Source organism: Chroicocephalus ridibundus, chromosome 3 (genome assembly GCF_963924245.1).
Source record: "Chroicocephalus ridibundus chromosome 3, bChrRid1.1, whole genome shotgun sequence".
Lineage (NCBI taxonomy): Eukaryota > Metazoa > Chordata > Aves > Charadriiformes > Laridae > Chroicocephalus > Chroicocephalus ridibundus.
In genome coordinates, this window is record NC_086286.1 from 78,842,455 (window position 1) to 78,865,876 (window position 23,422).

At 41.3% G+C, this 23,422-nt stretch overlaps 1 protein-coding gene across 1 annotated transcript in view; it reads right to left on the minus strand.

The window, feature by feature from the left end:
• Positions 1-22,115, minus strand: part of LOC134513749 (uncharacterized) — a 33,997-nt gene extending 11,882 nt beyond the window's left edge. Inside the window, 10 exon segments of the mRNA XM_063330913.1 lie at positions 21-231; positions 3,096-3,324; positions 4,260-4,381; positions 7,310-7,510; positions 11,098-11,225; positions 13,586-13,778; positions 17,909-18,112; positions 18,224-18,359; positions 18,639-18,748; positions 21,969-22,115. Coding sequence (XP_063186983.1) covers positions 21-231; positions 3,096-3,324; positions 4,260-4,381; positions 7,310-7,510; positions 11,098-11,225; positions 13,586-13,778; positions 17,909-18,112; positions 18,224-18,359; positions 18,639-18,748; positions 21,969-22,115 — 1,681 coding nt within the window.
• Between the last annotated feature and the right edge of the window lie 1,307 nt (positions 22,116-23,422).

Consider the following 23,422-nt stretch of genomic DNA (forward strand, 5'->3'; position numbering starts at 1 on the left):
GCTAAACCAGCGGTACTGACCCACTAACCTGGCTAACCGCGCACTCTCTGTCACCACCTCTATCAGCCGATGGTGGAGCGTGGCAAGCTCCAGGAACGTGGAGAAGGAATCCAGGATAAAGAGCTGGTTTTCTCTGACTGTCTTTTTTTCTTCGTCTGCGCCCACCTCTAATTGTGACAGAGCAATCTCTTGCACCAGCACAGGGTCTTCTATCAGTACCTCGGCAAATAACTGCAAGGAAAGGGGAAAAAAATTTAAAAGGAAACGCAGAATCATTTATTTATCAATGACAAAGGTTCTTTAAAGACTTTAGGAGGCCATTCTCCTTTTTGTTTTTCTGGAATAAATCATGACTGGAGTTGCTTCTGACTTCTAACCCGTGCAAAGTCAGAATTGTGCCCACCCTGACCTATTCTTTTTGCCCATTGCTTCAAAGGTAAAGACACTGAATCTATAAACCTGGATTTACTCAACAAAGTTTATTTTATTTATTTTTGATATCTAACACAAGATATTCACCTTTTTTATTATAATCAAAATTCAGAAGGCTTTTGGATGTATACACCTCTCTAAAGCAGGGGCTCTGTAACTTGCTTCACTTATTACTAGCTGAGGCCATTCCTCCTCTAAAGAGCGTGCAGATCCCAGCACACGTGCCACTATACATATGATGCTTCCAAAATGGGGACAGCAAACTCATGTGGTCACCTAACTCAGCAGAACTGGACCCCTTTTCTACTGGGATGGTGGAAGCCTCCAAAAAAGCAGATATCCCACGAAAGGAAAATGATCAAAAGCTGCAGCTTGGTAACATGGAGAGCTGGAAAGACTACAGTCCGTTGACTGTTGTGCTGTGGAAGTGGTGGCAGGGACAGTTCCTGGATCTGTGTGCAGGAGAAGATGCTCCTTGTCTCTAGCTGTCACAACTTGTACAACTGTGCCACCCTGCTCGTGTCAGATGGGATAGATGTGGCCACTGCTGTAGCTGTGAAGCTGACTGACTGGCTTCACACTTCACTGCTTATGACCAATGAGACACAGATCATGAGGGTCATGATTTCAACACTTGCTATTTGCTACACCTTCACAGCTACACTGAAAAAAAAATAATTGAAAAGACAACACCCCAAAGCTAAGTGTCAGAAGTTGTGCAACTTTATTTTGTCCCTCTTCCCCAAAGTTTTACAATGTGCTTTTGTAATTCTATGACTCTGAATGGGTGGGACAGGACAACCCATCTTTATGTGCTTCTTCACAGAGCTGCTACAAGGAGAATAGCACCTTCCCTGTTTCCAAAGAGGGCAAGAAAAGAGGTAATAAGCTTAGACTGTAGCAAGGCATATCTGTGCTAGACTTTAAGGAGAACTTGCTAAGGTGAAGCTGGTGAAGCTGGTGAAGCACTACAACAGACTGCTTGAAAAAGTCTATCACATGGTAAGTTTAAGAACAGGACAGCTATTTATTTTACGGGAATAACACAAGTATAGCTGATCCTAGCTTGGGGTCAGCAAGAAAGATCTCACATTTTCCCAGGGATCATTTAGTTTTGTAATCCCAGAACTCACTTTTCTTTTTATACGGCCTCTCTGATATTTCTACATAGGAAAAGCACCTGTTCCCAGGCTGGCAGCATCTGTATCTCACCCCTGGGTAATTTTTTTATTATGAAGATGAAAGATGCTTAGGAAGTCAGATGAGGAATAAAAATCAGATCTTGTAAAACCATCCTTAGTGAAGGGTCGGAAAAACATGAAAGAATGGGGTCCTGGGTCACAAAAGAAGCAGTCCAGGAAGGACAGAAATGTTGATTTTAGCACACCAAGTCATAACAAAAAACAATATGTGATCATGTAAAGACTGCATCATCATGCCTATGCAAAAGGAAACCAAATTAAATCTGCTTTGGCAAAGGCAAATTTCCTAAAATTTAAATGCTAGACTTTTATAGCCTTAGTGTCTTCTAAACATTGCCTGCTTGCATGTGTTTGTCTCATCTGCAGTTTCTGTTGGAGGAAGAGGAATCCCCTGAGATCTGCTCAAGCAGCTTCCTCTGCTGCCTCCGGTGAAGGCAACACGAGTGACAGTGCAGGCTAACTGCTCCTCCTACTCACTTTCAATGCTCACACCCAAATCAAACATAGATCACCTAGACCAGAGATGTTATTGCAGGGACAGTGGGAAGTCCTAATTTTCCTCAGGTTATAGATATACCAGGACACACAGAAACTTCAGATAATGCCTTCCTACTGAACATAGAATCATAGAATTATTTAGGTTGGAAAAGACCTTTAAGACCATCAAGTCCAACCGTTAACCTAACACTGCCAAGTCCACCATCAAACCGTGTCCCTAAGCACCACACCAAACATTTTTTAAATACCTGCAATAACTTAGTTTATATTAGTCTACGCTGGCCAAACTTGTCAGGAAAGCATAGCGTATCACTACCTAATGAATGTTCCCAAACTTGAAATGTATGCTCTAAAGCATAGCTGTAACACAATCTTGTAGAGAAAACAGATAAATCTTTTCTTTTCCATTTCTTGCTCTCAGCAACAACTAAGCTGACTAATTAAAAAAAAAATCAACCTAATAGAGATATCCAGCAACAATAATTTCATTCACAATAATTAGCATTTATCAAAATTATAACCAACTAAATTCAGAGTCCTACACCAGGAAATTGTGGACATTAGAGTCCATATTGTGGACATAGAGTAATAACCGGCTCCACTTATAACAATATTTGCTTCAATTTCCAGTCTTCTTTTTTTTGCAGATTGTACACACACACAAACACAAAATCTGGAGACTCACTATGATTTCATGGCAGTTTAAGTCTGTATGTTTTCCTTCTCATTAAGCTGATTGTTCCTACTTTATGAGATCAAGAGTTCTATCTTTCTGTGATCATTTACAGAAAAAAATCTCGTTTTAAAGGTGGATGGAATGCATCTTCATCAATCATAAGCAAAGAATTGCATCAAGAATCACATAGCTAGAAAGTTATCCAGCAAGTATAAATGAACGAGCAAGATGACATTCTTGGGCATTCTGCTTTAAAGAGTCATTACAAACATAAAAATGGAACTTACATCCTTTTGAATCTGAGAGTTGTAAAAAGTTTCTGGGTTTTCCATAGTTCGCCACTCATCAACTACTGGCGGAAGTACTCATTTTTCTAGATTACTTGCTTTACTGGCTGTTTTTGGTCTGCAGATGCTGTAGAATTCCTGGTAGATATGCTCAAGGGCTTTGGGGATCAAGCACACCAGACCAAGAGAAGGGCGAAACTCCAGCAGATAAATGTTCTTCGAAGTAGAACTTAAAAACAACAAAGAAAGAACAAATAGCTCTCAAATAAGGCTTTTATAAATTGTGTGTATGAAGAAACCTTGCAATTCCTTAATTTGCAAGAATAAATTGCAATGGCTTTAGTGCACATCAGAAATCAATCATCAAATCTGAAAATAGAACTGAAGCCTTAATAAACGTAATTATGTTGGAACACATCTAAGAAGTCTCATTTGCTAATGAAAACAGAAGATGTTTGAAATTATCTTTCATTATCTGACATGTCTTATTAACTGAATTTTCATGCCTATTATGCCCGCCCATTAAAACTGCACTTGCAAATAAGCCCTCAGATAACCAACACAAAATCAGAATGTGTGTCGGGTTAGGAACATAAACCCTTGGCATAACCCGCAGTGCCGCACAGCTGCAGGATGGGGAACATGTGGCAGGTCTGTACTGCAGGTAATATGTGGATTCCACGTGTGAACACAGAGCACAGGTGCATCCAACCTGACAGTTGTGCTGTAAAGAGTAATCGGCTGTGGCCAAAGGGCAGTGAAAGTCGTGAAGCCAGGTCAGGCTACTGATGCAGCGAGTCTAAAGCGAGGCTAACCTCAGCACCCACTTTCATCATGACTGTCGCATAAATAATCTGTACCCATGGGAATATTAATATCCCAGTGCACTGCAAGATGTAATTTTCAAATCCATTGTCATGAAAGGGCAGTGTAAAGGCGGTGGAGGAGGAATCAGTTTTCTTCTTTAAATGTTTTTCTGGCTAGCTAAATAGCATGAGACTAAATAACACGAGGCACTCATCTATTGCTTGATTCACCTTACGACTGTCATTTTTTCAAATAGTCTTATTTTCAGGTGCTGAGTCCCAAATTTTTACAATCAATCACAGAAACTAGAACAGAAAGAGGTACTCTCCAGAAAAATAAAACTGTACAATTACTCACCGGCTAGTGATAAGAGAGATAAGCTGCTTAGTAACTACATTATAAGGAAGTCCAGATTCACTGATGCCACGTCTCTGACCTTCCCGCCAAATCTTGTGGAGGTATTCCCTCTGGGCATCTACCTAAAAGTCAGCAATAAACACAAGTGACATTAGACAATAAAATTCACACATATCCAGAAATCAAGGCAAAACCAACTATTCTTCATCTAAATATGAGCTGCAAAATTTTCCATTTTTATATATATAAAATTTTTCAAGTCAATTATATATGTACCCACTCTAGATTAATTATTCCTGCTAAAAGGATTCTGAATCTTTTATATTCCTTCAGAGCTATATTTAAACTCCAGTGGTGCTGACAAGGCTCTGTTTTTATTGCTAGCAATATGGCAACATTAGTGGCAAGAGCAGCACAGCAGTAGCCTCTTGTACCAAAACCCAAACTTCCATTTGTGGACTAAAAGAAAAGTTACAAAGGTTAGCTAATCAAACTTCCCAACTTGCAGCCTGTGAAATAAAAGCTCAGAGAAAGGAAATAGCTTGTGGTGGAGGAAAGATGAGGCAGATTTTTAAAAATTTTTTTAAAATGTGAGAATTTCAAATGTAGGGCTTTAATTATTAGCACAGGAATTCACCGCTATCTAGCTGAAGTATACTGCTTTTCAAAGTGCACTTCAGAGTACAAGCTTTATTTATATTCTTTTTAAAGTATCTTCTCTCTTACTATAAACAGAACTAGTTCCTTATCCACTGCATTACAGAACAAATATAGATTATAATTTTATTTAGCTCCCACACCTCTCAACTACTATTTTTAATTGTCTCAAATGGTAGCAGAGGTGGCTTTAACATGACATATGTTTCCTGCAATCTTTCCAAGATTTTCTTTCTGACATTGATGAAATGATCACGGAATCATGCAATCACGGAATTTTTCAGAGTTGGAAGGGACCTCTAGAGATCGTCTGGTCCAACTCCCCTGCCAAAGTAGGATTGCCTAGCGCACATTACTCGGGACTGCATCCAGGCGGGTCTTGAAAGTCTCCAGAGAAGGGGACTCCACAGCCTCCCTGGGCAGCCTGTTCCACTGCTCTGTCACCCTCACTGTAAAGAAGTTTTTCCGTGTATTTGAACAGAACTTCCTATGTTCTAGCTTGTGCCCATTACCCATCGTCCTGTTACTGGGAACCACTGAAAAGAGTCTGGCTCCATCCTCCTTCAACCCACCCTTTAGATACTTGTAAACATTAATAAGGTCTCCCCTCAGCCTTCTCTTCTCCAGGCTAAAGAGTCCCAGCTCTCTCAGCCTTTCCTCACAAGGGAGATGCTCCAGTCCCTCAATCATCTTTGTTGCCCTTCGCTGGACTCGCTCCAGCAGTTCCCAGTCTCTCTTGAACTGGGGAGCCCAGAGCTGGACACAGTATTCCAGTTGTGGCCTCACCAGTGCAGAGTAGAGGGGGAGAATGACCCCCCTTGACCTGCTGGCCACACTCTTCCCTATGCAGCCCAGAATTCCTTTGGCCTTCTTGCCAACAAGGGCACTTTGCTTGCTCATGGATAATTTACTGTCTACCAAGACCCCCAGATCTTTTTCTTCAGAGCTGCTTTCCAGCAGGTCCACCTCTAACCTATACTGGTGCCTGACATTCTTCCTCCCCAGGTGCGGGACCCTACACTTGTCCTCGTTGAATCTCATTATGTTCTTCTCTGCCCAGCTCTCCAGCCTGCCTAGGTCATGCTGGATGGCAGCACGGCCCTCTGGGGTGTCAGCCACCCCTCCCAGTTTGGTATCATCAGCGAACTTGCTGAGCATACACTCTGTCCCCTCATCCAGGTCATTGAATACGTTAAACAATACTGCTCCAAGTATTGACCCCTGGGGGAAACCACTGGTTACAGGCCTCCAACTCGACCCTGCTCCATTAATCACAACCCTCTGAGTCCTGTCACACAGCCAGCTCTCAATCCACCTCACTGTCCCCTCGTCTAGTCCACACTTCCTCAGTTTCCTAAGGAGGATGTTATGAGAGACAGTGTCAAAAGCCTTGATAAAGTCAAGGTAGATGACATCTGCTGCTCTGCCCTCATCTAGCCAACCAGTTATAACATCATAGAAGGCTATGAGATTGGTCAAGCATGATTTACCCTTGGTAAATCCATGTTGACCACTTCCAATAACTTCCTGCTCCTGAACATGCTTGCATATGACATCCAGAACGAGTCGCTCCGTTACCTTCCCAGGGACGGAGGAGAGACTATCCAGTCTGTAGTTCCCTGGGTCCTCCTTCCTGCCCTTTTTGAAGACTGCAGTGATATTGGCCTTCCTCCAGTCCTCAGGCACCTCTCCTGTCCTCCATGACCTTTCAAAGATGATGGAGAGTGGCCAAGCAATAACATCTGCCAGCTCTCTCAGCACTTGTGGGTGCATCTTGTCAGGGCCCATGGACTTATGGATGTCCAGTTTGGCCAAGTGGTCTTCCTCTACTGGGGAAAACTCTTCCTCTCTCCAGACCTTCCCCCTTGCCTCCAGGGCCTGGTATTCATGAGGGACAGCTTTAACAGTGAAGACTGAAGCAAAGAAGGTATTCAGTAGTTCTCCCTTCTCTGTGTCTTCCACCACTACGGCGCCCGTCTCATTCGTTAGTGGGCCTACATTTTCCCTAGTCTTCCTTTTTCTATTGATATACTGAAAGAACCTCTTCGTGTTATCTTTAACCATGGTGGCCAAGATGAGTTCTGCTTGAGCTTTGGCTCTTCTAATTTTCGCTCTGCATAGCTTCGCTACATCTTGGTATTTTTCATAAGTAGCCAACGCCCTTTTCCAAAGATCATAAACTTTCTTTTTTTTTCCTGAGGCTTTTTTTTTCCTGATAGCTTTCTGTTCTTGTGCTTCAGGCCTTCAATTTACACAGCATCCATAGACTTCATTGTTAAATTAGTATTGACCCATTTTAACACTTTAAACCCATGCAGGCTATAATCAAAGCTTCCCATTCTGAATTTCACTTCTTACTTTCCCAAGATGGATATACTGTAAATTCAACGTACTTGTTGGTTTACTATGTCCCTCAGCAGTTGGAGATGAAGTTGTAAACAGATGCATTCATCTTTGTAGGTGTTGACAAAATATTCAAGCTTGAGATCAAACTGTGGATGTTTATGCATGATGTCAATTATTGCTTGAGCCAAAGCAAATCTTTCCTCTGGGTCCAGAGCATGTTGGTAAGCTTCAAAGTAAACATCTAGAAGCTGAAGAGATATTCAGAGATTTAGAAATGTTTATTCACCCAAATATTCATTCTTTGTTGGGGAGAGATTTCTGCACACAGAGTTTGCCACCTGTATCAAACCAACAGTGACCCTGGATGGCATCTTATTTCTGCCACAGGATATTACTCAGCACTTCATCAGAAGGCTCAAGAACAGAACATAGAATAAACTGGCCATACAAGAAATTTCTTCCAAATCTTGCATAGTTAACATGTTTGGGCTTTTCCACTGGAGCATGAGGATTTTTATTCTGTGCATTTTTCCCTTCAAAAAGTAACAAGACAATGTATTTACTGCTTTAAAAACACCTACTTCTTTCCACTCTAATCCGTTCTCTGTTTCTTTTCCAGCACACACACTGGTTTTGTATCTTTGAAAAACTCAATTTCCCCCAACCTGAAACCTGCAGACTCATCCAAGACTCTCTGTTATCTCATTTGGCAATGACTGTCAGAGTTACTTTATATTTTTTGGAGAAACTCCAAATTAATTGAAGATGTAATTAAAGATGTACAAAGGTGCATGCCCTCTTCAGGCTCCTCCACTGAGAATAGCTGTAAAGTTTTATTTAAATAAAAATTTTCATTACACATACCCACAGCCTAGGACAGAAAAAGAAATGTGGCAAGCATGACAGCACGTGAACTCTTGAGATGACATTGTAGTACTTTTTGGTCAGACGGCAATCAGGGGATTGAAAATATGAACATCCAGTGCTCTTGCTTCTGGACAAATCGGTCATGTTAATGGTTATGTCAATATGAAATGATCTAGATCTGGCTGTTTTGCATTGACATGGAAGTAGAAAAGCATCCATGTTACTTTCCATACTGAGACCAGAAGACTGTGAAGAGGAAGATGTAGAAGGGCTTAGGAGGTAACTCGGTAGCTGAGATTCAGATTTCAATGGGAACAGTCAAGTTCTCTGATTTACACCTGCCTGACCTGAACTGTCCTGGAGGAAGCTAAAACAGTGCTTGTGCAACAAGCCATAAGCAAATTTTATATTGGCTAAGCTAAGCTGTATCAGCTGCTGGACAAAGGGCTATTATTTTCTCATTCAGAAAGAACTCTGTCCCAGCTGGAAATAAAGCTAGTGAGACCCGCTTCCATTTCATTTCAGCTAAAAGCAAAAGACCTCCAGCAGCAGCACATCTGTACATCTAATCCTGCCTAGAGTGTTGGGTTGTAAGAGTGGTTCAAGAGTATACTCTTTGATGGTTTTGGAAGAGAATTAGTGCATTGTTGCTGTAGAGGTTTCATTCTTCTCTACTGGGAGTTTTTATTCCAAAAAGAAAGCAATTTTCCTTAAATGGAAGGCCCGTGATAAAAATAAAAGGTAGATTCACAGAGGTAGCATGATAGTACAGTAATGGAAAGCAAAGTGTATTGGGATGAGAACAGAAACTTAGTGAACTAGGCAATTAGAGAGTATTTTATACAGCTCTGTAACACAAAGCCCCTCTATGAAAACGGGAGAGTGGCCTTAGGAGATTTCCTAAACTACATACAACTATTTTAGTTTAAAAGGTTTTCTATTTAAAGCCTCTTCAGTGGTACACAGGAGATGCCCTAACACCCTCCAGCATTCCTATTTTGAGACCTGCCCTGTGTTACTCCAGGACTGAGAACAAAACATTTCAAGTGTGTGAAGGTGACCTCAGTTAGTGCCATTTCTCCCTGCTTCTGAAGTGGACTATCTGCTCCTTTCCATTTCCTGACACTTACAGCACTGGCCTTGGGACTGGTGAGTCCCATAGGCAGAAATACGCCTCCAAGCTCCTCTGGGTCCCTTCCTTCTGGGTCCCTTCCTCTGGGTCGTCTGCTCTTCACCATTCAAGACTGAAGTCTTTGAGCAGAAAGCCTGTATACTTTCATGTCCCAAGGCAAAATAAAGACATACGACTGGATTCAGAGAGAAGAAGGAGAAAGCCCACCAGATATGTGGCAGCCCTTATGAATGGCAAAGCTAAGGATCTTTTAATACGCATTGTTAGTGTTGGGTTTTATTAACTCCATGCTAAATCATGGATTTTTTTGCTCAAATAGAACCATTTGGGTTGGAAGGGATGTTAAGGATCATCTAGTTCCAAACCCCCTGCCATGGGCAGGGACACCTTCCACTAGACCAGGTTGCTCAGAGCCCCATCCAAGCCGGCCTTGAACATCTCCAGGGATGGGGCATCCACAGCCTCTCTGGGCAACCTGTTCCAGTGTCTCACCACCCTGACAGTAAAGAATTTCTTCCTAATAGCTAATCTAAATCTACCCTCTTTCAGTTTGAAGCCATTACCCCTTGTCCTATCACTATAATCCCTGATAAAGAGTCCCTCCCCATCTTTCCTGTAGGCCCCATTTAGGTACTGGAAGTCTGCTTAAGGTCTCCATGGAGCCTTCTCTTCTCCAGGCTGAACAACCCCAACTCTCTCAGTCTGTCTCCACAGGAGAGGTGCCTCCAGCCCTCTGATCATCTTTGTGGCCCTCCTCTGGACTCACTCCAACAGGTCCATGTCCTTCTTATGTTGGGGGCCCTAGAGCTGGATGCAGTTCTCCAGGCGGGGTCTCACAAGAGTGGAGTAGAGTTAAACAGATTAACTAACAAGGAAGAAATAAATTTATCATAGAATCATAGAATTGTCTAGGTTGGAAGGGACCTTTCAGACCATTGAGTCCAACCATCAACCTAACACTGACAAAACCACCAGTAAACCATCTTGCTTAGCACCATGTCTACCTGTCTTTTAAATACCTCCAGGGACGGCAATTCCACCAGTTCCCTGGGCAGCCTGTTCCAATGTTTGATAACCCTTTCGGTGCAGAAATTTTTCCAAATACAGAGTCACATATATAGGTTTTATTAATAAATGGATTATTTTTTTATGCTGTAACATACAAAATATCACTCTGGTTCCCTCTGACAAAGGATAATCCAAATGATGGGCCTAGCCAGATGCAGACTGAGTCTCTCCTCCCTGGGCTTCACAAAGATGCAATGATTACAATTCTAGTGACAGCCATAAAAAGCTCCCTGCACCAGCCCCAGAAAGCAGGGACAGCCAGGACTGCAGGGAAATTTTGCATCTTGGACTTCCTGGTGGCCCAGGCTCCTCCGGGTTGGACCTTGTTCTTCCTAGTCTGCATGTCCTCCATTCCCTTGCACGCAAGCAGGGGCAAAAAACGCTCTGCAGTTTTGCTTTGGAGATGGCCTTGTCCTTCCCAATTATCTTTTCCAGTGGTGGATGACTCTCCCTAAGGCCTTGCAGAAGTGCTTCCAGCAGCTACAGCGGCTGCTGTCTGACAGTAAGAACATGTCTCTCTCCTGTTGCAAAAGCCATTACATGCGGTCCTTTAGACCAAACTCACAGCACCCAGCAGCTCCAACCCCCTGCACCCAGCCCAGCACCAGGCTCACAAAGCTTCTGAAACCCACACCACCACCCACGGCTGCTGGGCTCTGGCATCCATGTGTATACACAATGGGAAATGCAGTTGAAAGGGAACCTTATACAACCTGAAGTGAACTGATTGCAAATCATTGTTTTCAAGACCAAGAAAAGTTTCTGTACCTGGCATTTTTTCTCCAAGAGAGCAGTTTCACAGGTCCAGAGGTCAAGCAGCACAGCACATCGATCCACGGAGGCGTGCGCCCAGCCAAGGATGTCCCTGCCAGTGAATTGCTCACAACTTACATTGCCTAAGACAAAAAAAAAAAGTAGAAAACAAGCAGATGCCAATCAGAGGAATTTCCACATGCCTACAGTCCCAGAGCTTGCGGTAATTCTTTTTATTTACAGCACAGGTTTCCGTTTTTTGCTTGCCAGGGAACCCCAGGCCAGGAAAAGATTTCAAGTCCCTTAAGCTTTGGAGGGCCCAGAGTATTCTGCAAGGCAAAGAACAAGCGCACCAGGCATTTGGTTTAAACACATCTCTTCCATCATCTTTTAACAAAGATTGCTTGAGAGGCTGGAGTTCAAAAGACCCACATCAAGAGATAAAGCCAGAGAAAGCACAAGAAAACTAGGGGACGTAAGTAAAGAGAAGCTTAATTTTTCACAGCATCAAATTGTGTTGGGATCATCTTCACCTCCTCACCTTCACTCTCAGATCAAAGGAAAGCAGCACAGACTACTCAAAGATAAATTTTTACAAAGAGGTGTAGTAGAGCAGAGCGCTGACCCAGGGGAGGGCTTTCTTTTCAAATGGCTTGCTATTAGAAAAGACAGTCTTCATACTTCAAAAATGACTTTGAAGGAAGGAAAAAAAAAATCACTACAAATGTTTCTATACTAGCAACCCATTAGAAACCCTTAAAGAAATGATGCTTTTGGTTTCTTGGTTGTGATGCTATCTAAATTAGAGCTAATTTTGACAATGAATGATAAATCAAGTGGAGTGAGTCTGAATTGTTTAGAGCTGCAGAGTTAAAAATCAGCCACGGGGTAAATAGGAGAGGCTTCAGCAGCTACTTTTCAGCTCCAGACTTTAAGTGTCTTATTTTTCAAAAGCTGAACAAAAGAGTTATTTGAAGTCCACAATCACTGGAGAAGTCAGCATTAAAAGTGTTTGGGTCCATCACACACAGAAAGAGACCATAACAAGAAGGAGCATAAGGAACTAGGACAGGTTGTACATGATCAGTCCTCAAGTGCTGTGTGAGGGTGATAAGTGATCTTCATTATCTAAATGAAGATATCTAAATGATCGAAACACAAGAACTGCTATACCAGACTCATTCAGTAGTCTGCCTCCTGTAATGACAACATCACAGTATGGCTGAGGTTGAAAGGGATCTCTGGAGGTCATCTAGCCAAACCTCCTGCTCCCAAGCAGGGTCACATAGGGTGGGCTGCCCAGGACTGTGTCCAGTCAGATTTTTAATATCTCCACAGACCTCTCAGCAACCTGTGCCAGTGTTTGACCACCTTCACAGTAAAAAAAGTGTTTTCTTGTGTTCAGATGGAATTTCATGTGTTTCAACTTGTGCCCAGTGCCTCTGGTCCTGTCAGCAGGGACCACTGAGAAGAGTCTGTCTCCCTCTTCTTCGTTCCCTCCCACAAGGTATTTATACACACTGATTAGGTCCTTCCTGAGCCTTCTCCAGGCAGAACAGTCACAGCTCTCTCAGCCTCTACTCATATGAAAGATGCCACAGAAAAAGGTCCACAATGAAGACCTTCAGGTGACTTCAAAGGAGGTCCTAGCAGGCATTTAGGCATTCATAAGTTTGTAAAGGTTTTTGGTCATCTTAATCCTCCTCTCTGCCCTGCATTCTGTATCAGAACGTTAAATTTTAGGGAAGCACACTAAACATCAAAAACATCCTATCAATACAGAAAGTAGTTCCAGTGATTTAAGAGATATTTTGTGCAATTTTCTGAATATCATATGTGTTTGTGCCATTTACTCACTGTTTTCTAAGGCCCCCCCCCATACTTTTTACAATTACAAGCTTCTTCTTCCTCACTATTCCAGAAGTACAGCTGCTCTTTTTAGAAATCTGCCTCGACCCAGTTCTTACTATAAAAAAAGGAGCAGAAAAAAAGGAAGTCTAGAATATCGAATACTTTGCAACTTATTTACAACTGAGAAAAGTTTAAAAGTGGTGGGAGGTAAATCTAGTTCTGCAGAAAAGCAATCTAATACATTAATTAAAAGACGTTCAGAAACAATTAACATTTTTCTTTTCTGACTCTCTCTCTCTGTGCCTTGAAGATGTGCTTGCTCATTATATTACTTAACTGTATCAGTAAACGTCCCTTCTGTGTTATTTTCCCCTCCAGGATGACTTTGATGTCTATGACCCTGAATAAGTGCAAAACTGTGACATTAACAACATATGACAAGCAATTCCACATGCCCAGTTAGGTCTGTGTAACACATTCATCACTTAGCTAACTAGGAGGATAAAGAAAGGTCCAAAAAATCCAGTCAGCACTTGGTCTTGCAGAAGTACAGCAATGATTCAAGAAGTCATAGGATCAGCCTACCTTGAAAATGGCAAACCAAATTATCACAGGTCTTTTGGACCTGTAGACAGACCTGTAGATATCTTACTTCTATCTTTCTCAATGTACTGGCTGGCCACAAGCAGCAGCTGGTTCTCAAGCTCCTTCAGGTCCTCTAAAGCCACATCATATATTATGTAAACCCCTCGCTTGTCCTGTGTGTGAATATAACCTTCTTCACTACTGTGAAAGTCGTCATGGTTTTCCACCTCTGCAAATTCCATGAACTGAGCCCTGTGGACCTATGCCATGAAAAAGAGACACAGAGATACAAGCAGTCAGGTCTGCAAGGATCGCAATTCTGTATAATCAATATACCTAAGGGTGGACCTGGCCAAGGAACGTGGTATTTTGGTACAAGCAAAGAACAATATAATAAAATATTGCCAAAATATTATTTTTTACAGGTAACACCTACACTGTGGCTTCATTTATAATATCATGGAGTAAGACAAACTGTATGAAATTACTATTGTGCCTCGTTTTTCCTTCAGGCATATAAATTCACAAAAGGCACCAAGAAGCATCAAAATGAGAAGACTGGCTCTTGAACTAAGGTAAAACTTTTTTCCCTTTTTCCAATTTAGCTCAAATTCTGATATTCAAATATGAAGTCAACATTTTTTAAAAACTTCTTGGGTAAGTTACACTTGCAAGATTTGGAGGTAAGTTCGCACACACAAAGACTTTAACACTAATTAAAAGGAACGCCTATTGACTGATGTCCCAAATTGCTGTGACATCAGCACTTGTTCAATAGAATAGTTTAACAATTACCTTATCTTTCTAAAAAAACATCAGCATCTATAAAAGAGAATCATCTACCTTGGCAGTGAGTCACTAGTTAACACCCCAGGCAAGAATCCAGTACCGCAGTCAGCAGAATTGTCCTTAGCTTTCAAAATATTCTGTTTCTTGACTAGGGGTGTCACAAAGGGAATTACGTACATCCATCTCTTGGTGTATAATTACAGAAGTTAATCTCCCAGTGTAAATAAGTACTTGGTACAGGGGTATAGCCATAGAAGCCTTTAAAAATGGTTCTTCTTGTAAGAAGCTAGCAAGCAAATACAAGCTCCTCATTTTCCACTGTTTGTTTTTACTATTTCCTGGTATGCAATGCACCTTTGTTCTCACTTCAGTGCCAAATAATGATGCACAATGTGTTGGGACTTCCTCCTTTCACTTGCTCTTCTAATATCTGCCTTTACAAGATCCTCAATGCTGCCCAAACTTTACCTGCTAGCACCTCGATGCCTCAATTTCTATCAAAAGAAAGGATGGAAGAAAGGAAAAGGTATTTGCTTTAGTCATGGAAATCTTAGTCAAATTTAATCGTACTGAGAAGAACAGCTTGCCAGCTTCACAGATCTATGCTGTATCAGAATTCATTCTTTACCATAAAGTTAATGAGGCAGGCCTGAAAAACTTATGCTTTATTTGAACATCTTATTAGATAAGCCTGGTCAGATTCCTTTTCTTTTTTTGATATGGTGTTCTGCACTCGCTGTTCTTCCCTTATTCTTCCGACCAGAATATTTGTTTCACTGCTCTTAGCGATGGGGTGCAGAATTTCCTAAAGGTTAAATCAAAGCCCTTTACAGAACAATTAAATTCAACTTGATTTAAGTAAATAACTGAGCAAGTACTGGGCTGACTTCACCACACTAGGTAGAAAGGGGGTTTAGTTCTGTTTTTAAAAATCCTTACAGAGAACATTCATTGAAATATCTCCACTTTCAAGCTCTTGATTTTTTTCAGGTGATTTCTGGTCTGTCCCACTCCTAAAAATCTCAGTCAAGACTCCTGCATTGTGCAGAAGGGGCATGTGACTACAAACCAAAACTTTCTCCTTGTTGTGTTTGTTTTGGGAGTCATATTTTAAAGAGACTGCCCAAGCCTTCTAAACACTACTTATGCCTATAAAAAACATTAATACCCAGTTATATGTCTATAGCAACAAATCAAGTAACTGCATATTTATGCGTGATGGTTTTTGCCTGCAGGTTTTGTATTTCCTCTTCTAGCTCTGCTCAGGTTTACTGGGGCTTAACAAATTCCTTTTGGGTTATAAAGCAAAATTTATGCACCTACATATATTCTATTTACTTTCTTCCAAGCTGAATCTCAACAGGGGACAGAAAAGAGTTTTATTTAATTCTTTCCTTTGAGGGTGGCAGAGCACTGGAGCAGGCTGCCCAGAGAGGTGGTGGAGTCTCCAACTCTGGAGACATTCCAAACCCGCCTGGACGCGTTCCTGTGCAACCTGCTCTGGGTGACCCTGCTCTGGCAGGGGGGTTGGACTAGATGATCTCCAGAGGTCCCTTCCAACCCCTACCGTTCTGTGATTCTGTGATTCTGTGATGTAATGCATTGTTTTGCAGGGCCTTCTGTTATTGGAACTCACGCCTCTGATGATCTCCATCCCAAGCAGTCTGCTAGGGAGAGTGCAACGCTGCCTCAGAATCTCAGTTTCAGATACATGGTGAGCTGAGCCTTCACACGGGCTCACAGCTTACAATGTGGAGAGATTCATAACATGGGTACACCTCCAATTTTGGGCATAGATTGGATGCTAAAAGTATTTTTTTTAAAATGCCATATGCTTTGGGTTTATAGCACTAGCCAGAGAGTATGTTAGATAGGTCTCAATTAGTTTGCCAGTAAAATGGCTTTATTATTGTTTCAGTTCTTGAGAGACAGTCTGTGCAATATATTAAAAAAAAAAACACCACCACATTAGAAACTGTTGTTAAGGAAATACTGTTGCCCCTACTCCTAAATTTCTTGCCAATTAAACTGTAATGGGATTAGTAAATATTTATCTAAGCTTTAGTTGAAGTTCAAGTGTATATATCCATGTCCATGTATTAGTCCAGGGGAAGGAGTGGCCACTGTTAAATAACATCTCTCTCATTGCTTAGGGGTCTCTGAAGTATTTCACAGTTAATCGTCAGAACAGAGAGTGCTTAGATGGAAGGTCAGGATTGATCTTTGCATCATTTCTTCTACAACAGAAAAAAAGGGAATGAAAATAAATGTATATTTTGCATAGTTCAGAAAGAGAGCTCGTCACAATGCCTGCTTGCTGCAAAACTGACGCCTCCCATTGGAAAACATAAACTTTTAAATTACTTTTTCTGACTTAAAAATTTGAAGATGCTGGACCACTCAGTTCCATATCTCTTAAGTGGAAAATCACAGTTTTCTAGTTCCAAGTAGATTTTCATTTTGGAATTTTAATTGATTAGATTTTTAAAGGATAAATGTGTCCATATCAGAAATAAAAGTAAAGATACCTTAAAAATATCATCAACTCCGTGTCCTCCCCACACATTTCACATTTCAAAGAGGTTTAGATTTTTTTATGTTTAGAGACATAAAAATTTTTTCTGGTTTTGGTTTTGGTTTTTTTTTGGGGGGGGAGGAGTTGAAATCTTCACATAAGCAACAAATGGGGGCAGGAAGCCTACTTCCTTTTTGGTTCTAGCAACAAGTCTTCCATGAAGTGGCTTCCGCGTTTGGTTCTGTATTTTTTTTCAGAAAAAGAAACACCAAACAAACAAGTTTTTAGTAAATGACAAATAAATGTGAACTCAAAATGTCAGAAAAACTATTAAAATACTATCGTGCTTCTTCAGGCTTTCTACATGAGAACTTTGAGATGAGTGTTAGGTAGCAGAACTGCAAGGAAATTCTACAGCTCAAAAGACAAAATGCTATATAACATCAAACCACTAATCTCAGCCTGATGTATTGATTCTGTTCAGTATTTTTTACCAAAAAAAAAGTTGGGGAAACCAAAGTTTGATAGGCCTTAGGAATTTAATTTGAATTATTATTTTTCCAATCTGTGAACTTAAGCGTAATAATTATACCACTTCAGACACATGCCCTCATACAAGGTCAAAAACCAGTAAGTCCTAAACTAAATCTAAATAATACACTTTAGAATTCATTAGTCGTTACTTAAACAAGAATTTACATAAATTGCAAAATGCCTCAGATATCTCAGGAACATCTACTCTGTGTGATAACCCTACACTTACAAAGGTCCTAGTTTAAGCACAGCCAGCAGCATCAGTCTAAGTAAATGTTTATCTGGCAGGCAGTATTGACATTATACTTCTATGTGTCTGAAGTTTCTCAGAGGTTTGCTACAGACGACTGGTAAACACGGGTATTTCGTCTGTTAAGGTGAGACACGTGGTTCTCTGGGGTTCCTCAGAGACATCTGAGGAACAAGCTACACTGAATCCCTCAGATGATTCAGTAATTGATCACAACATAGCTTGCATGGAAGAGAGAACTGGAGTAGGTAGTCCTGTCGAAGCACACATTTTGGGAGACTAAAGGCTGGGTGGTACCTCACCTTGTAGACCGCTGGCGTGTAGTGAATATACAGCTGTGAACTCAAGCCACCAAAAGCACCAGTTCCTCCTTTGGCAGCACTGACCCAGGAGGTGTCTTCTGCACTGGGAATTAGGTGGCCAGCCTTGAAGGAGAGGCCGGCGGTACTGATGGTCAGGCTTCTCTCCGCAGACCTGAAGTAGTTAAGGATTTCCAGGCACACTTGCTGAAACAAACCGGAGCAAATGCACAGTTGCGTTTTCAGTTGGATGACAGCTCCCCTCTTAAAAAAAAAATGAACTGTCATCTCTGCAGATTTTATGTTGAGGTTTTTTACCTTTAGCTCCCGGAGTCCCAGGTGACGTAAGAAAAGAAGGGACAAGTAGGCTCCTCTCCTCACCACGTGCTCCTGATAGGCAGTCGATACGCCCTCTTCTAATCCTAGCAGCTGCAAGCTGCCCGTATAACTATACCTGTTTTCCAGACAGGAAAAATGTAATCAGATTTTTGCAACTCAAGGAGATTTCTAAACCTTTCCAAAGTAGGCAGTTCTGCTATGTCTGTTGTCTAAGAGAAGGCTGCTGCTGCCTATGGGACTGACTGTCATGGAAACCTGTGGTATGGAATAATGAAAAAGGATAGCGCTACTGCTTCTGTCAGAGAGAAACAGTAGCTTGATATGATTATTCTTCCTTCTTTCAGGTTTTATTAAATATATACATACATATATATACATATAAACAATTTTTTACCCTCTTTCATTCTTCTTTCTGAAGGATGCCAGAGGCTTACTGGAGCTGAGATTTCCTACATCCTCCCCATTGTAAGCCACAGCTGTGTTATTATCCTCAGTAGTTAGTTCCTATTTCCAACACACATAGTTAAAAATTGGTGTGGTAAGTATGCACACGATTCTTATTTGACAGCTTTATGCATAGGCTTTATCAAAAGAAAAGGAAAAGAAAAAGAAAGGAAGTGCCATACTGGATGAGATTCATAATCCAGCCAGCAGTGAAATTATCATGGCATATAGCTCCACAGTATTTGATTGCTTCCAGTCTTTAGTGTTTTATCCTCATAGAGGCAGTCCCTGTGCTGTATGAAAGAGCTATCCCCATTCCAAAGACAAGACCGCAGCAAGGGTCAAATCAAGGAATTTTCCAAAGAAATTCAGAACACCTGGTTCATCAGAACTTGAACCCAGCTATGGCTAGTGACATGTCTGACCTCCTAGTCCATCCTTTTTCCTCCTGCCACAAAAGAAAAACTGATTTCTGGGCTCTGGCACCTCATAGGCTAAGCATGGGGCAAAATCATAGTGTGGCAACAAAGAAGTAACATCAGGCTAGGCTGCAGAAAAATTTTACTGTGATGTATACACAACACCCCCAACACAAGCATATATTAAATGGTTTAGCTAACATTCTGTATATTAAATTCAATTATTAAATTCATTACCTGTTTTTTTTTTCTCACTTCTTTCCAGCACACTCATCAATGTATTACGAAGAGTAGCAGAAGAGTAGCAAGCAGGAAAACAGCTCTACCTGCCTTGTTATCAGCTCCATCGAGGCCTTCTCATGTGCATCAGGAGTTAGTCCAACAACATCAGTGAAATTAAACTCGCATTAGTACTAGCGTAAATGAGAGGATCACTATGAGTCACACAGTATTTATTAATTGTGGAACATCATGGACAGTGATTTACCAGGCGTTATCCAATTAATTTCCTCAGACAATCAAGTACATAAGAAAAATTTGTCCTCTTAACCCACTTCTCTATCCCAATTGATTTTAACACTTCATTTGAACTTGGATGGTGTAAGTTGTAACCCTTTTCAGTGTGTTAAGGGGTTTATAGCATTGATTTTGGCATAGTTTTTTCTGATTAGAGAAAATTCTATAAATGTATCTTCACAAATTGGTGCTTGTCAAATTCACCCTGCTCAACATAAGACATCCTAACAAAGTTATTCATAGAAGTGACACAGATAACCTCAGGACTACATTGGCTATTCTATAAATTTGCAATTTGACCTGAGTGTTATTGTCTCCAAAAATTCCTTCAAGACGTACAAACCTTGATATCAAACTGTCAAACAAGGAATTTTTTACATAATTGTTGCAATGATAGATTGTATGTGTTAACTGATTTCTCTATCCTTACTAAGCATGATGGTCCTCACTCCTCCTGCCCTCATTGACTCCAAAGGTCTAATTTCTAATATTTTAGGAAAGCTAGGTCCTTCAATCTCTATTACTTAAAATAATGTGAGGTCAAATAGAATGAAGATATATTTTCCTGAATCAACAGCATTTGTTGTACATCTCTTAAATATCACAATACTTATATGGACTAAGCATGGGATGAAGCATTTCCACTAAAAATTTCCACTTTAAAAAGCTACAGACAATGCTGTCTGAAAAATGCCAGCAAAATGAGAGAAAAAGGTAGCAACTGAATTTTTATTTTAAAAACACAGGGATTTCTTTTGTGAAGGATCTAATTCTAGCTTTGTTATACCATCATGACTAGACTGTTTCAAATTTAGGTTTTTAATTAACCTAATGCTGCTGAGATCAGTCATGTCCCTTGCCTTGCCCCCAGACAGGTAGTCTTTCCCAACCTGGTCGTGGACTTAGTGCACTTGAGAGAAGATGTAGAGTGCAATCATGTTTTCTTTCCTTTTTTTCATTAATCATCATGTAGCTTGCATGAGTCAACCCAATGGTTTTTTTTCCTGAAGTTTTCATTAAGTAATCAAATATTTCCTGGGCAGTGTCAGCCTGAGGCAGGAAGAACTGTATGTTTTCACACGTGGGAGCTTTTCCTGACAGAAAAATGTGGGTTTATTTTTGAACACGGAGTTGGTATCAGCCTTGGGGCCAATTAATCAGCAGGAAAGAGGGAATGGGGAGAGACTAAATGCTGTCCCTCTCCCTCTGTTCCCTTTCCCCTGCTCCTTTATCACTCGCTGCCCTGCTTGGTCCTGGCCAAGAGCAGGGGTGCAAGAACTTCTCATTAACATTGGGGCTGCACCCAGCTCCACTAGCTGAGGCCTTTCCCCTTTAAAAAAACAACAGCGGGGCAAGGACATTGTTCAGTCCTTTCTTAACTTGCCACCAGGGCCCACTGCTGCGGTCGGGCAGGCAGGCAGCGGTAGAGTGAACCAAATGAAACACGGGGCTGCAGATACAGGAACTTCTGGGATGTAACAGTTCTGTGTGTAATGCTTTTATACTTGTGAAAGCAGCAGCTGTGAACAACTTCTGAGTCAGAAGGCCAATAAAGAACTAGGGAATCAAAGCCATCTTCCTCAAAGGGATACCTTCAAATTCAGAGGATTAGTCACAGAGCTCGCCACATAAGGCACAGCACAGTTACTACAAATTCCCCAGATACCAGCAAGGCAGGTCCTACTTCTCATTCACTACCTTGCCAGTTAGGCCATTTGTGTTTGGTTTTTTTTCTCCTCTACAAAACTTGAAGATCTCTCACAGCTTCTGCTCTCGCAGCTTCTGAACATCCGTGAGGCCATGCCCACAAATGCCGCTTCCTCCCCAAGAGGAGGAACTTGCTATCACACCTGCCCCTGCACAGAGCAGGCATCTGCTGTCAGGTCCACAGGTGTTCGGCTGCTGGACAGCCTCCAATAACCAAGACATGCCACCGACCTTCCTCCCCTGTCCTCCATACCCACATGCTAACCCATTCCCTAATACCACACTCTCCAGTAAACGTTTGGGCGCGCTTCTATCTCTTGTGGCCAAATTTGCACCCCAGCTCTGCTACAAGCACATACGCATGTTATTTTTAGGTCGGTGCAACCTCACGCTGCTTGTGCTATGACTGGACTGGTGGCTGCACAGCAGCTAGTGAGCCCCAAGCAGGAGAAGACATCATGTATGCAGCTTGGGCATGCAACCGTATGTTGCAGCTGGGCAGGTCCTGCAGCAGCAGCAGGAGACTGAATTGTGAAAAAGGGGAACGTTGGTATCCAAACTGAAATCTGTTAGAGGAGCCCTCTGTCAGAGCTGACAATGTGAATTCACTTTTGTTCATCATTTCCCCTTCTAAGTACCTGGTGGAGCTTATAGATCTCCTTCCAGACGTGATTGTAGCTCTGCTGTCCTGAAGCGTGAGTAGAAACATCAGAACTTGACCGCGCAGGATGTGGTTTGAACAACACTGCCACGTGTTCCTGCAGACCCTCCATCACCCTCTCCATGTCGGAGACCTTGTTTCAAACCACACGAAATACAGACAAAAGATTCACAAGGCAAATGAGTCAGCGTGCCAGCCCCCATCCCGCAGGGAGTCTGGGTCAATTCAGGGCATCTAGTGAGGGAGCCTCTGCAGCACCACTCGTTACTGCTTCTCCTTTATTTGGGAAAGTTGTCTGCTGCACCTTCTCCAAGGTGAAAATGCAGAAACAGATTTGCCTGTCACAGCATATGGAGGGAATGCACCAGGTAAGAAAGAACGCAAAAGAAGTTTTTTTCTAACTGAGATTTATGGAGGGGAGGGACTACTGGATAATCCCTCTTTCCTTTCCTGTTACCCTTCACCCATAAGGAGGTGTACGTGTTTCTTGACCAAAACCCAAACATATCATATTTGGTGAGCAAGCCACTATGGATAAAACAAGGGGAATTATCTTTTCTTCATTGTCTCAGTGAGCTGCAGAGCCATTTTTACTTTCGTTAGCGGTGATGACAGCTTTTGCTCGAGCTTTCCAGAAAAATTACATGCTGTGGCAAGATTTGAAAGAATGGTTTCTTTGTGAAATATCTGGCATGGGTAAAAGTTCTGAAAACAGGGATCATAAAAGAAAGCTTATTTCAGTCCTAAATAAAAAAAGAAGACTGTAAATGGCAAACCTCTCTACGAGTATCCTCAAAATCAAATCCATTCAATTATTTAAAATATTGTAAAGCCAACTTCCACTGCAAAGTCTACAAATCTACTTTCTGGTTTCTGCAATTTAAAACAGTTCTCTCTCCAATGCTTTGTGAGATCCATGAAAGTAAATAATGAATGTTAAATGGGAACCAGGGAGACCAAATATATACAGACTACTATACAAATATATACAGCCAAAAAAACAGGTTAAACGAAATTATTAGTAGTAAAAAAGTAATTTTAAAAATACATATCTAATGTTGCAGTACTTTTTTTAATTGCCACTTGTATCAGAAGTAGAATTTGAAGAACATGGTCATGCTTTAGCAATTATTGGCATCAGTAAAATTCCGTTGCTATGAATTCTAGCAAAGCATTGACAGGAATTCTAAGGGGATTAAAATCAGGAGCTTTATAGGACTCATCTTTATCATCTTTTTTGAACAAAGATGCTGAAAAGTCAAAACAAATGGACCCTTGCTTAACACAGGAGGAAAAAAAATAACCATTAAAAGGGGAGCGGGGGCAGGGAGAAAGCAGCCTTTAATAAAAATGTAAATTAAATATAAAACCCTATTGAAATTATTTTTCTATTCATTTCCCCAGCATTTCCTTCATTCACTTTCTTACTGG